We start from the raw sequence: 14,726 nt of genomic DNA, 5'->3' as shown, positions 1-14,726 counted from the left end.
GAGATACAAATGTTTTAAATAAAATGAAATAAATAGCGCTTCAAAAGGCGGAGTTCATTCGAAGGACAGCTTCGTCCTAAGGCAGTTTGGTCTCATCAAACACGTTCTCCCCCTCCTGAAGATTAACCTCCTTTTTAAAATAATAATAACAACAACACTTAATAACTTGGCATCTCCGCTCTGCTTTCAGCCTGGTAATTTTAAACCCCTCCTGTGTCTACAAAGTGTTCTCTGGCAAGGGACACGCCTATCCACTTAACAAGAGGATCCGTAAAAAATAAAATGCTTCAGCGTGACGGATTCACTTTTCACACACCAGGGGCAGCATGGCCCCCAACCTGGTGCCCTCCAGGTCTGTGGACTCCAACTCCCATCATTCCCAATCAGCCAATGGGAATGGCGGTCCAACACACCTGCAAGCGCTTCATTTTTATTTACTTTTAATCTATAATTCAGCAATAATAAAAGCAAAAAAAGGGGGAACTACAAGAGAGAGAGAGAGAGAAAGACGGAGAACAAAAGAAGATTTCGTGACATGTGTCTGTGCACAATAAAGAATAAAGAATAGGAATAAAGAAGGATTTAACACTTCTGTTTCCGATATACACATTACTATAAGCAGTTCGTATATCTAAATTTGTTGTTTATTCGTTCAGTCGCTTCCGACTCTTCGTGACTTCATGGACCAGCCCACGCCAGAGCTTTCTGTCGGCCGTCGCCACCCCTAGCTCCCCCAAGGTCAAGTCTGTCACCTCCAGAATATCATCCCTCCATCTTGCCCTTGGTCAGCCCCTCTTCCTTTTGCCTTCCACTTTCCCTAGCATCAGCCTCTTCTCCAGGGTATCCTGTCTTCTCATTATGTGGCCAAAGTACTTCAGTTTTGCCTTTAATACCATTCCCTCAAGTGAGCAGTCTGGCTTGATTTCCTGGAGTATGGACTGGTTTGATCTTCTTGCAGTCCAAGGCACTCTCAGAATTTCCCCCGCACACCACAGTTCAAAAGCATCTATCTTCCTTCGCTCAGCCTTCCTTATGGTCCAGCTCTCGCAGCCATAGGTTACTACGGGGAATACCATTGCTTTAACTATGCGGACCTTTGCTGTCAGTGTGGTGTCTCTGCTCTTAACTATTTTATCGAGATTTGTCATTGCTCTCCTCCCAAGAAGTCTTCTGATTTCCTGGCTGCAGTCAGCGTCTGCAGTAATCTTTGCGCCCAGAAATACAAAGTCTGTCACTGCCTCCACGTTTTCTCCCTCTATTTGCCAGTTGGTTGCCATGATCTTGGTTTTTTTGAGGTTTAACTGCAACCCAGCTTTTGCACTTTCTTCTTTCACCTTCGTCATAAGGCTCCTCAGCTCCTCCTCGCTTTCAGCCATCAATGTGGTGTCATCTGCATATCTGAGATTGTTAATGTTTCTTCCTGCGATTTTAACTCCAGCCTTGGATTCGTCAAGCTGAGCAGGCAGCCATAAATTGACAACTATAGGAGATACATATTCCAGTGTAGCAAGGGCAGTAAGATCTTTAGATGGTTCAGTGTTAGATTGTGGGTTTTTACCTGCCAAACTTGAAGTATAAGGGAGCATTTCTATGCAGGTTTACACAGAAAAAACCCCTCCTACAACTCCCAGAATGCCCTAGTCAGCCATACTGGCTGTGGCATGCTGGGGGTTGTAGGTTTCCCCCCCCCCCCTTCTAAACCTGCATAGGGTTGCACTCTTAAGTTTCTTTGTATTTGCAAACTAACCAGCAGTTTTAAATTTTTAGTGCTTTCCACGTTCCTGTATTGTAGGTTTTATTGTTTTATATTGTGGTGCCTCCCCCCCAAAGTCGGTGGCATATCAATCTTAATAAATAAATAAATACATTAATTAATTAATATTATTTTGTTACAACAGCAAGCCTATTTTAACTGCTTTTATTTACGATGCTTTATTTTGGTCAGGGAAACAAGAGAGCGGGCCTTCTCAGTGGTGGCCCCCCAATTCTGGAACGATCTCTGGTGCCAACATTGTTATCTTTTCGGCGTCAGGTTAAGACCTATCTCCTTTCTCAGGCGTTTGGCAGCATATTATCATTTTTGAAAAATCTGCCCTGGGTTTGTCTTAAGGTTATGGTTGATGGTTCAAAGTTGTATTTATTTATTTATTTATTTATTTATTTATTTATTTATTTATTGCACTTTTATACCACCCAATATCCAAAGCTCTCTGGGCGGTTCACAAAAATTAGATCAGATATATGTTGTCTCTGTGTACATTGTTGGTTTGGTGTGTGTGTGTGTTGCATGTCCATTTTGGCTTTTAAACTTTGTATACTGTCTTTTAATGTTTTTTAATCTTTGTAAAGTGCCCAGAGAGTTTCAGCTATGGAACAGTATAGAATTATTATTATTATTATTATTATTATTATTATTATTATTATTATTATTACTATTATTCTCTCCAGCAAGTGGGGTCACTTACAGAGAGGTTTGTGTTGAAGGAATCTGAAACAAAGCAAAGGCTGTCCTCTGTCATCCTTGATATTTGATTTGTGCTTGCAACGCTTCGCATGCGCAACTGAGCAGAACGGAGAGGTTTCTGCCTTTGCACCCAAGCGGCTGAGTATGAAACGGCTCCTCTATTCCGAGAGAGGAATGCAAGGTCTTTCCCAAGTCAACTTTCCCCAACCCGGCGGCTTCCAGGTCTGTCGCACTACAACTCCCATTGTCCCCGGCCGGCCAGCTGGGAATGATGGGGTTTGTAATCTGACCCACCTGGAGGGCCCCTGGCTGGGGAAGCCTGCTTTAATCACTGCCCCTTTCTCCCAGGGGTCTGATTTCCCATCTACCACAATGCACGGAGTTAGTGTGGAATGCCTAGCCGATAAATATTGCGCCGTTAACTCCAAGCCCGATCCTTCCAGCTGCCTTTGGACTGTCTCTCATCAATAAGATGCCTTTGGCACAGTCAGCTGCTGTTATTTTATTCCCCCCCCCATTATTTTTCGCCCCAAGGAGGAAGCCAGGTGATCAAACATTCCGGAGAAAGGGGAACTCTTCCCTGGAGGCGGCCTAGGCACCCCGTCCGAAGCCATGACCATGTGCATTCCTTTCTGCACCGATGCCCGAGCGCACGGGGCTGGCCTTTGCCACATCGTGCTGCGGTCATTGCAAGGAGCTCGCTTGTTTTTATTGGCTGTCAAATCCCTTCTCTTGAGAACTCCGCGCCTGCGGAGGAATCCCGGTGAGGACACAAGCGACATCCCAAGTGCCTTGCTGCATCAGATCTGTCTAGTCCATTTTGGACTGTAATGTCCTCAGGGCAGGGACTTGTCATCTTGCCCTATGTAAAATACCACGTCTCTGTCTGTCTGTCCCGAGAGATCCCCTGGAGCTCCTGAAGGCATCAGCCATCCCCAGCATCTCTCTTTCAGAGATAGATTGTCTCTGATCAAAGAGGCTCCATTTAGGACCCGTCCCAGACTTCTTCAGAAGGGGCCCTCCGCGGCAGCCTTCAACAATAGCTGGTAGATACATTTTCTTTCTCTTCTTTTGTTTCCATTAGTCAGATGTCAAGGTCTGTCCTTAAAAATGTTGGCTCCCTTCCCTGCGTCACAAGGTTTCTCCGAAGAGAGGCGTCGACGTTGAGTGTTGTGTTTGCACAATGATGCTAACACACTCCTCTCCCATTGACTCCTCCATTTTGTACGATACAGCAGCAGCGAGGGACCCACGGCCCTCTGGCTGTTGTTGCACTGCAATGCCCATCCACCCCAGCCAGCATGGCCAATGTTTGGGGATGATGGGAGTTGCCGTCCACAGCCACGGGTTCTCCAGTTTTGCTAATCAAAAATGCACGGTGTGGAGACAAAGGTCAGTTACGCTCTCTGCCCTGTAACAAGTATGGGTAGACTTTAGTCTTGCGAGATCTACTTCAAATAACCCTGAGATCCATCAATCTGGTATTATTTATTTATTTATTACATTTTTATACCGCTCAATAGCCGAAGCTCTACAGGAGACACACTTAGAATTAAATAATTCTGTGCCCCGGAATTTGTTTTTGAGTACCAAAACTGAACAGAGTTCACAGTCCTGCCAAACAAAATTTCATTCTTCCTAGTTAACCTAAAAGCTTTCTTCAGTTTTGCGGTATAATTTAGAATGGGGGAGCAAGGGGTGTGTCATTTATTTATTTATTTATTTGCTGCTACTGTGAAAGAAGTGAGAGTTGAAAATCCTTCCTGATCTATAGGCAAGCCAGCCTCAAGCCTGAACCATTAAACACTAGCAATTAACGAGAGCAGAAGCCTCTGGATTTAGTACTAAGGAAGCAGACACAACTCTTGAGATTTATTTTAGGTTTATTTGCAGTGGAGAAGTGGGTGGTGGTGGGGGGAGGAACAAAGGACATACGAGAATCAGAGCGACACTTAGAAACAATATTTCCGGGAGGAAATATCAAAAGTGACCTAAACTTGGCCTTTACATGGCCTAAGCATGAGTCTTCCAATAGGACAGAACCCAATCCAGGATCCAAAGAATCGTAAGCAAGAAAGCAGGATGAATCTTGAAGACAAAGGCATTTGGGGGGTCCAAACCCCCTCTTTTTATGTGCAAATCCCCCACAACTCAAGAACTTGTTAGCCAATCACAGGCTGGCTGGCTCAGCGTTCCCAAATCTCATAAGGCAGCATAAAAATTCCTCCTGGAACCCAGCTGAGAGCATTTAATCCAATTAACTGACTCTCACTCTGGCCTTTAAGGGCTACCAACCTTTTGGGATACCAGACACACAGGGGGTTGCATCTAGGAACATCAGCGAAATTTGCAAAGGAATCAAACACCATCGGATCTCTATGTATCCGACTCATGGATTTCCCAACGGACTGACTTTTTATTTTATTTATTTATTTATTATTGCATTTATAGCCCGCCTTTTTCCCTCCAAGGAACCCAAGGCGGCGCACATATTCCTCCTCCTCTCCATTATATCCTCACAACAACAACCCTGTGAGGTGGATTGGGCTGAGAGTCTGTGACTGGCCCAAAGTCACCCAGTGGGTTTCCATGGCCGAGCGGGGACTAGAACCCGGATCTCCCGACTCCCAGTCTGCCAGTCGGGTGGATTCCACAGACTTCCAATTGAGTAAGGGCCACCAATTTGGACGGCTTTGAAAGGGGGTTGGATAAATTCCTAGATGCGAAGGCTATCCATGGCTACTAGCCCTGATGATTTGATGGATGGTGCTATTTCCAGTATTCGAGGCAATAAGCCTGTGTGAACCAGTTGCTGGGGAACATGGGTGGGAGGGTGCTGTTGCACCATGTCCTGCTTGTCCATCACTGGCCGATGGCTGGTCAGCCACTGTGTGAACAGAGTGCTGGGCTAGATGGACCCTCGGTCTGATCCAGCAGGGCTCTTCTTAGGTTCTTAATTTGCCTGGGTTTGTTTTTGTATATTTTTGTGGTTTTAATTTCTTGTGTATTGTTTTAAGTGTTTTTATCCTATGTGAACCGCCCAGAGAGCCTCGGCTATGTAATAAATCATCGTCATCTTCCCTACAGTGCGGCAGCCAGAGCTGGACACGGTACTCCAGATAAGGCCTGACTAATGCATTTCTGGGGGGGGGGGGGGCGGGGGGAGGATAGGGACGGCGAGGGACAGTTCCAGCAAAAACTGAACCAGAGCTGTGCAGTCTGTGTGTGTGTCAGAGCAAGCAAATGCAAAGGAACCCGCCCGCAAGTCTCGACTCAGCATTTCTGTGGAAAGTACAAAATAGGGTCATGTCCGCGCTTGGTACGGGATGAGAGAGAAACTAGTGAAAGGGGGGGGGGGAAGAAGCTCTGCTCAATCATTAATTATAATTACCCGAAGCAAAATGTAAACTCAACGGGGCGGGGCGGGGGGCGGGGGAGAACCAGGCGAACTTTCAACTGACAGTGACTGGTAAGTGGCGCGACCTCGCGAGTCTTTTTCCATAACCTTATTTTGGAGGCTGAGCAAATTCGGCTGCCCAATTCGGGGCCCTGAATTGTGCATAGGTTGGAGGACTTAGAGAGGCCCCGTTGAGCCCTGCAATGCTCTCTTCAGTCTTTTTATACGTGGGATGTGTGTCGTGGAGCATGGGCAGAGGGCTTCAGGCTGCAGAAAGTGGGAGGGAGGGCATTGCCCCTTGCCTGCCAATCACTACTAGTCACGATGGCTATATATTATCTCCAGTATCAGAAGCAGTATACCTCTGTGTTCCTGGGGAATATGAACAGGAGGGTGCAATTGGACCCCTGATTTATTTGGGGGTTTCCCACAGGTAATGGGTTGGCCACTGTGTGCATGCAATGTGGGACTTGATGAACCCTTTGTCTGATCCACTGCAGCTCCTCTTGCTGAGTTTTTCTACGTTGAGGCTTTTATCATGTCCTCATCATTCCCCACGCACGATTATTTATGGGTTCTTTAAATGATGTTGTGACCCTCTGGTTTCACCTCTGTGTCTAAAGAGCAGTTTCAGCAAGTTTTTTTTTATAGTGGTGAAAATGTGGTATTTATTTCTAACAGCAAAAGAAAACACTTTTTTCACTTACATATTTGCACTAGTCAGAATTCTAAACAAGCTATTCAAGGCGCTGCACTTATTTGGGGGGATGGTGTTCAGCACCTTGGATAGCTTCTTTAGAGTACTTGGTGGCTCTGACTGAATCCCAGAGTAGGTTCACCGTCCCACCAAAACCGGAGCCACCAGCCTTCACTGGGTGGGAGTCCACCAGAGGACACTTTGCCTTTCAAACCCAGAGCCAGCCCGAGTCCCTGAAATGTTTGTGTTCATTTTTAAATAGCCATTCTTTAGAAACTCTGAGCTGAGCGTCATCAGTACAGTGTTCCTGAGGAGCAAATTTCTCCCCCTCCTTCCCAAAATAGCACCCTGCCCTGTCACTGGGGCCACTACAAGATTTATGGGGGCCTGAGGCAGATGTGATATTGAGGGCCCTGCCGCTGGTTGAGGGTAACAGGATTATGAACCGGCCACCATGGATTATATGAGGGTTAAACAACCCTTCCACAGACTGTGTTTTACATGAGGGTTGTTTAACCCCTGCACAACAAACGTTCGCTGGATTTGGCTGCAATGTTAACCCTTGGTCAGTGAGAATGGGGCTGTTCACAAAACACACTAACCTACACTCAACCACTGAGTGTGTTCACAAAACACTCTAACCCACACTCAGTGGATGAATGTGGGTTGTTGTTGAACTGTGGGTTATTTGTTGATCCCTTGGTTATCATGTCTGAAAGGAAGGAAAGGAACCTCTCGTGCAAGCACTGAGTCATTACTGACTCTTGGAGGGACGGCAGCTTTCGCTGACATTTTCTTGGCAGGCCTTATAGCGGGGTGGTTTGCTGTTGCCTTCCCCGGCCGTGATTACCTTTCCCCCAGCTAACTGGGTACTCATTTTACCGACCTCGGGAGGATGGAAGGCTGAGTCGACCCGAGCCGGCTGCCTGAAACCAGCTTCCGCTGGGATTGAACTCAGGCCGTGGGGAGAGTTTCAGCTGCAGAAACTGCTGCTTTACCACCCTGCGCCACACGAGGACCCAGGACATTTCCCCCAGGGTGGCTTGTTGACCATGCAATATGGCTTGTTAACTGCCCTGAACAACCCAAGGTTCTCAAGGTGGCTTTTTTGAGAAAAATAAGCCACGCTGCATAGTTAACCAGCCGCCCTGTGGAAAATACCCTGGGTTCAGAAAACACGCTAACTCACGGTTCAACAAACAACCCACGGTTCAACAACAAGCCACACTAAAGCACTAAAGTGTGGTTTAGCATGTTGGGCGAACCCAGTTTATATTGCTGCCGGGGAAATCCATTCAGCAGCCCCCTCCCTCCCAACCTCACCCCAGTTACTGTGAGGATTTCAGCTAAGCTTAGAGATTATAGAGAAGCTTGAAGAGTGTGTGGACCCTGTGAATCAGACAGTCATGAGGCTTTGATCCTGCAGTCCCTGGTTCCCTTATACCACTGCCGAAGTTGTGGCAATGAGGACCACAGGCTCAGATTATTATTATTAGTATTTATTTATATAGCGTCATCAATGTACATGGTGCTGTACAGAGTAAAACAATAAAATAGCAAGACCCTGCCGCATAGGCTTACATTCTAATAAAATCATAATAAAACAATAAGGAGGGGAAGAGAATGCACCAAACAGGCACGGGGTAGAGTAAAACTAACAGTATAAAAGTCTGCACAACATCAAGTTTTAAAAGCTTTAGGAAAAAGAAAAGTTTTTAGCTGAGCTTTAAAAGCTGCGATTGAACTTGTAGTTCGCAAATGTTCTGGAAGAGCGTTCCAGGCGTAAGGGGCAGCGGAAGAAAATGGACGAAGCCGAGCAAGGGAAGTGGAGACTCTTGGGCAGGTGAGAAACATGGCATCCGAGGAGCGAAGACCACGAGCGGGGCAATAGTGTGAGATGAGAGAGGAGAGATAGGAAGGAGCTAGACAGTGAAAAGCTTTGTAGGTCAACAGGAGAAGTTTATATTGGATTCTGAAGTGAATTGGAAGCCAATGAAGAGATTTCAGCAGTGGAGTAACATGGTCAGAGCGGCGAGCCAAGAAGATGATCTTAGCAGCAGAGTGGTGAACAGAAACCAACGAACTGACGTGAGAAGAAGGAAGGCCAGTGAGAAGAAGGTTGCAGTAGTCAAGGTTGCAGATGGCTTTGGAGAGGGATTAGAAACATTTGTGGAGGCAGAGGGGGAGGCTTTTTAATGGAACTTCCACTTTCAGACGCAGTCCACCTCTGAATACTGTTATGGATTTGGCCTTTGTTGAGTGTTTTCATAGCTCTAGTATTTAGGCTGCCAGTTAACTCCCTATTACTAATCAATATGCTTCAAACGAACCCAAGACTGTTTTCGGTGGATCCAGTTTTGGTTTTGCACTAACAAGAATTAGTAATGGGAAATCTTTTGGATCTATTTTTCCTTTTTCATTAGAAATATACTTGTAGCATCACGTTAGAATGTAAAAACCGGTTTCGTTGTTAAACAGATCCTTAGATCTTTAATAGCTTAAAAAGGAGCGCTCTCATTCTAAGTTCCAAGTTCCCTAAGCTCTTCAGTTGGCAGGTACGCAGGCCGGGTAGGTAGGTAAAGCTTTATTATCTCAACCAATGGTTACAACAAGCACAGTAAAAGCAATGCTAAAACAAATCATACATTCTGCTCTGTTCATTTGGGCTGTAAGAACGAAGTTGGTCAATGCCAACAGTTATTGCATGTAAAAAAAAGGATATTCTTTCTGAATCGGGCCAGCGGGACTTTATCTCAAAAAGGCTGAGTTTCTAATAAGCTCTTGCGTTTTAAAATCAGCCCATATTTATACCATTTTTTTTTGGCGGAGAAATTAACTCATAGCTAATATGAGTTACATATGAGTTAATATGAGTTACATACATAATATGAGTTACATATGTAACATATGTACATTGATGGTGCTATATAAATAAATAATAATAAAATAATAATAATAATATACTGTCCCACAAATTAGAACTCACGGTCTTAATTATCCCATTGTTATTAAACGTTGCTATTAAACATTTCTTCAAAAATTAGAAAATACATATAAGGCTTACACTTATACCTCTCGTCCTAGATAAGATCAGTTTTGAATACCTTGAGAAAATCTCTTCGCTCCAAATTTGCCAATTAAACCTAAGTCTCACAGGTTTTTTTAGACATCTGTGTATCAAGCTTTTGAGGTGTATCCCTTACGCAATACTTTTTGCCCATTAACTGAGAAGCAAAAACTTTAAATGCAACTTTTGACCTGGAATAATACAGTCCCACACCTGTTTGTTACTCAAATAACTTTATGGCCCAAATGATAGGTAGGCTTAACCTTTTCTCGTTGGATACCATCCAGGTCAACGTGACCATTATTATTTCTTTTGTCAGTAACCCAGAATTCATTGCGAACCTGCTTGTGAACCCATATCTCCCTTTTAATACAATGACTACTTTTTACTTATTCACATTTATCGATTTTAATTATTCAGCTTTAACATGTGCAGAAACGGGCAACTGAAATGATCCAGGGGCTGGAGCATCTCCTCTATGAGGGAAGGTTACAACAGGTGGGATTGTTCAAGCTTGGGAAAAAGGAGGCTAAGGGGAGGCAGGGGAGAGGTGGACAAAATCATGCATGGGGTGAAGAATGTGGACAGGGAAACATTTTTCTCCCTCTCTCATCATACTAGAACCCAACGGGGTCATCCTATGAAACTGATTGGTGGGAGATCCAGGACAGATTAAAGGAAGGACTTCTTCACACAGCGCAGAGTTAAATTATGGAATTGGGGACCACAAGATGTAGTGATGGTCACCCATTTGGACGGATTTTAAAGGGGGGTTGGATAAATTCCTGGAGGAGAAGGCTAGCAATGGCTGCTAGTCCTGATGGTTGTGTGCTACCTCCTGTGTCTGAGGCAGTAAGCCTGTGTGCACCGGTTGCTGGGGAACATGGGCAGGAGGGTGCTGTTGCGCTCACGTTGTGCTTGTGGGCTCCTTGTCAACACCCAGTTGGCCACTGGGTGAACAGAGTGCTGGACTAGATGGACCCTTGGTCTGATCCAGCAGGGCTCTTCTGATGTCCTTATACGAAACTGCCTGCCTTTCCTACAAAACCCTTGCAAGCTCTTTCACGTAGACTCTGCCAGGAATCAAACCCGGGCCGTGTCGGACTGCATTCTTGCCGCTTCGCAACACGAGTCTCTCGAGATGAGCAGGAAGCTCTCCGTTCACCCCGGCTGTGAACTTGCTCTTAGTGACCTGCACTGACTTTTTTTTTTTTTTTATCATCGTTCGTTTTCGTGCTCATTAGTTAATGTTTGCTTATGTCTAAAATGCTTCGATGGCAAAGGTTCATTCGCCAATGTGTTTACAGCCCTGGCAAAGCATGGAAGCACCATAAAATATGGAAATTGGCGTGGTGCTCTCCCCCCTGCCCCGTTGGTTGGAAGACTTAGGAGAGTTTTAAGGAAGTCTTTGGGTACCCAACCAACCTATTACCTCGAGGCAAAAGTGGTTATCTTCAGCGCTAATGAAAAATGTCGCTAGTCCTCATGGTTCAAGAGAAATTGAAAAGCAACTCTGCTCGCGCGGATTTAGTGAAGGGGTCGGCATAAATGATGCTGTGAAGCTATGTTTGGTTGTTCAGACTGTATCCGTTTCAAGTTTGGATTTCCAAAGCTTTTATTATTTGGGGGCTAAATTAGTCCGTGCGATTTGTAGGCTGTTGGGGCCTAAAGCTTCCAAACGCGTTTATAGACTTCATCAGAGAAACAGGCGCATCTGTCACACATGATTTATACACATACTTTTACGCTGTCATCTTGGATTTTTAGGCAGCTGTGCTCTGGCTTCTTTTTGAGATGTGAATGATATTAAACTATTGGAGGATTTTTTGGGTGTGTGTGTGTGTGTGTGTGTGTGTGTGTGTGTGTGTTTTGAGAACTGCTTGGGGGAAGTGAATGGATCTATGTCATGGGTACCCAACCAAACTATTTTACCCCGAGGCAAAAGTGGTTATCTTTAGCTTTAATTTTAAAAAATGCCACTAGTCCTCATGGTTCCAGGGAAATTGAAAAGCAAACAGGATATATGTCCCGAAAGCAAATGAAGAAATTAATGCAGGATACTGGGTCTTCTATCGTACAGATGCTTTCTGCATGGGAAGTGTGTCAATGCAAGGCAGTGGTAGAATTCGAACCCGGATCCCTCCCCCTCCCCCATTCTGACCCGACCAGCTCTTTGTCTGTCTGACCACATCGGCACTTTGCTCCTCCCTAAAGGCTATGGTGTTTATTTTCTGTGCCTATATCTATATTTGAAAGAGACACTCTTGTCCCTCCGCCAGGCGAGTATTGACAACGAGATAGGATATTTACTCAGAAACTACTTTTCCTGATCCAAGAAAAACATCCTCAGACTCTTTTTGCATTTTTCTAAACACTACTGATACAGCAAGATAAGATTTAGAAACAACGAAAAAAAAACATAAACCGGGAGCACAGCCCTGAAAGACTGCAGCCCCAATGTTAAAGCAAGGGAGTTGCCCCATTGAACATGATGGGACTTAACACGCAAGGATTGCACTGCTAAACCTAATCTGTTCAGCCTGTTGGCAAAACTCTTTTTCTCTGACTGCGCAGTCCAATTTGGAATGAAGCAGCACTGAAAAGTTTGCCAGCCGTTTTGCTCATAAACGAAATTTAGCCGGGGGTGGGGGGAAACATTTTCGGGGTCTGTGAGATAAGGGCCGGGTCGAGCAACACTCAGTTTGAGTGGACAGTGACCACACGGGCTTATGCCAGAATAAATTTGCTAGATTTTAAGGTGCCATAAGAATCGTCGTCGTTTTTCTTGCTAGCTCTCTGTATGTGAAATCTCTTTGGGGGTTTTCTACGCTTGGACTCTGGTGCTGCATAGCCCCGAGTTACAGTTAGGGCCGCAATTGAATTGTAGAACTCGAGCATTCCCACGGGTGGCTGGTCTGTGCCATCAGATACACCCCCGATTCCCGGAGAGGAAAGTGCCCCCTGTGAATAGGGAAGCGAGGCTTCCCCAATGTGATCCTTAGAAACCAGAGAGCTCCTTTTGCACCATTATTATTATTATTATTAATATAGCACCAACAATGTACTTCTAGTGTACAGGGTTTCCAACAGCTACCTTTGCATCACCTACAACCTCCTCCTTTTAACTCGAGGAGCCATATCGAACCTGGGACCTCCTGTACGCCACACCTGCATTGTGAAACTAAGCTCAGGTCCCTTCCTGCTAAAACAACCATCAAAGTCTAATTTAATTTTTTATAAACTGAAGGCAACCTTTCCCCACTGGGAAACGGATGAGAAAGCATCAAGGGAGAAATCTAACAGCATAAGCAAACTCTCTCTCTCTCTTTTTCTTGAGAGAGAAACTGATGCGACGCACATTGTCACAGCACAGCACCATCAAGAGAGAAATAAAGTATCATCCCGACAGCTGGAATTAAAATCAAACCATGCTTTTTGGATCGCATCTTTGCAAATACCATTCCCGGACCCCCGTCTCTTCCAACGAACGAGCCCCGTTAGAGATGTTAACATCCCTGTGAGAATAGAACTCGAAGCATGAAACTTGGAAGGAGGAATGATATATGTCTGATGGTTAAAAATTAAAATAAATTCATTTTTAAATTACGATTTTATTTTCCCTCTGCGTGGCGGGTTCGGTCACCAGGGTTTCCGCCTGTTTCTGCATTCCAGAAGCCAGATTTGCACAATAAGGACAGCAGTGGAACCTCAGCATCCCTGAAAAGAAGAAGAAAAAATGGAACATAAAGACTTACCCTCAGACGCTCCTGCAGTGCTATGCAGAGAGAACAGCACTAAGCAGTGAAGCAATTTCATGCTCTCTCTTCCAGACGGGCTGTGAGGATGTGGCATTGATTCAGAGCCCTGTGCATACAGGATCGCCGACCTGTTCCAGCGTTTTTATACAGGAGGAAGGCGACTCCTGGTCACCTTTCCTGGCCATGAGCAGGAAGATGGAGACTCCTCCCCCTTTTAATTCCTCCAGCGATAAACTGGAGTAACAATCCTGTCCCCTTTCAAATTTCTCTGTTTCCTCCACACCCCTTCAGCGGCTGCTGTCAAAAGAGCAGAATTCTCCTCCAGCTCTGAAAATGCCTGTAAAATACACGCAGCAGATGACTAGTAACTTATTAGTTCAGAAAAAAAGTTTTTTCTCCTCTTTTGATCACTGCTCCTTCACCTGGGATCGTTGGCTGATAAGTCAGCTAATTGCCTGGTTAATGCCCTGCCTCTTTTGGACATGAGCCTGCGTTATTCCCACCCCTGTCTTTTGAAAGGGAAAAAATAAGAATCCAGAGCTGCAAACAGCCCACGAAACGAGATATCAATCAATCAATCAATCAAAGTTTATTGAGGCAACCAAAATAGGTTTTAGCCAAAGTCGAAACGAGGTAGCAATGTGGGAATGGTAGCCAACATTTCCCACTGAACCCAATGGACTGAGGTGCACGTTGATCCCGGCAACCAGAGGACACATAGGAAGCTGCCTTCCTCCTGGGTCCATCTAGCTCAGTACTGTTGGCACTGACCGGCAGCAACGGCTCCCCAGGTTTCAGGCCAGAGTTTTTCCACCCCTGCCTGGAGAAGCCGGGTATCGAACCTGAGACCTTCTGTATACGAAACAGGAGCTCTACCACCTCTTCAGTAGTGCAGTTAAGGATGGATACTGGGGCCAAGGTCCAAGACCGTGCAGCCTCAGGGACCCCCAGATGACCACCCAGAGGGCCAGTCCAGACAACACGCTAAGCCATGGTTAGGCCGCTAACCCTTTTGCAGCAAGTGGTTATTGAGGGTGTTTAAACCGTGGCTACGGAGCCATCATGGTTAGGAATGGTTCACATGACACACTAAGCTCAAAATGCTTAGCCACCAGGGCTTAGCATGTTGTCTGAATGAGTGGTAAGTGATGGGGTTAGTGGCAGACAGCTCCGGCAACAGCAGCAGTGCCACGGCCTACCGGGGCTGACGCTAGTCACCCCAAAGTCTTTGCATTGGGGCCTCCTCATTCTGCTGCATCTCTGCCTTTGTGTCTTATTTTGAAAGACATTTTATAGCCAGGGGTCCGTAGCTCCGTGATAGAGCATGGGCTTTCATTGCAGAA

The 14,726-nt window shown here is 45.5% G+C and overlaps 1 protein-coding gene across 1 annotated transcript in view; it reads right to left on the bottom strand.

The window, feature by feature from the left end:
- CA4 (carbonic anhydrase 4) overlaps nt 1–13,505 on the bottom strand; it is a 34,439-nt gene extending 20,934 nt beyond the window's left edge. Inside the window, exon 1 of the mRNA XM_063146535.1 lies at nt 13,381–13,505. Within this exon, the coding sequence (XP_063002605.1) occupies nt 13,381–13,477 (97 nt within the window). The 5' untranslated portion in view covers nt 13,478–13,505. The remainder of the gene's footprint in view (nt 1–13,380) is intronic.
- Nucleotides 13,506–14,726: the final 1,221 nt, after the last annotated feature.

Source organism: Elgaria multicarinata, chromosome 22 (genome assembly GCF_023053635.1).
Source record: "Elgaria multicarinata webbii isolate HBS135686 ecotype San Diego chromosome 22, rElgMul1.1.pri, whole genome shotgun sequence".
Lineage (NCBI taxonomy): Eukaryota > Metazoa > Chordata > Lepidosauria > Squamata > Anguidae > Elgaria > Elgaria multicarinata.
The sequence above is the reverse complement of the archived record's forward strand: the minus strand, read 5'-3'. Positions and strand labels throughout refer to the sequence as shown.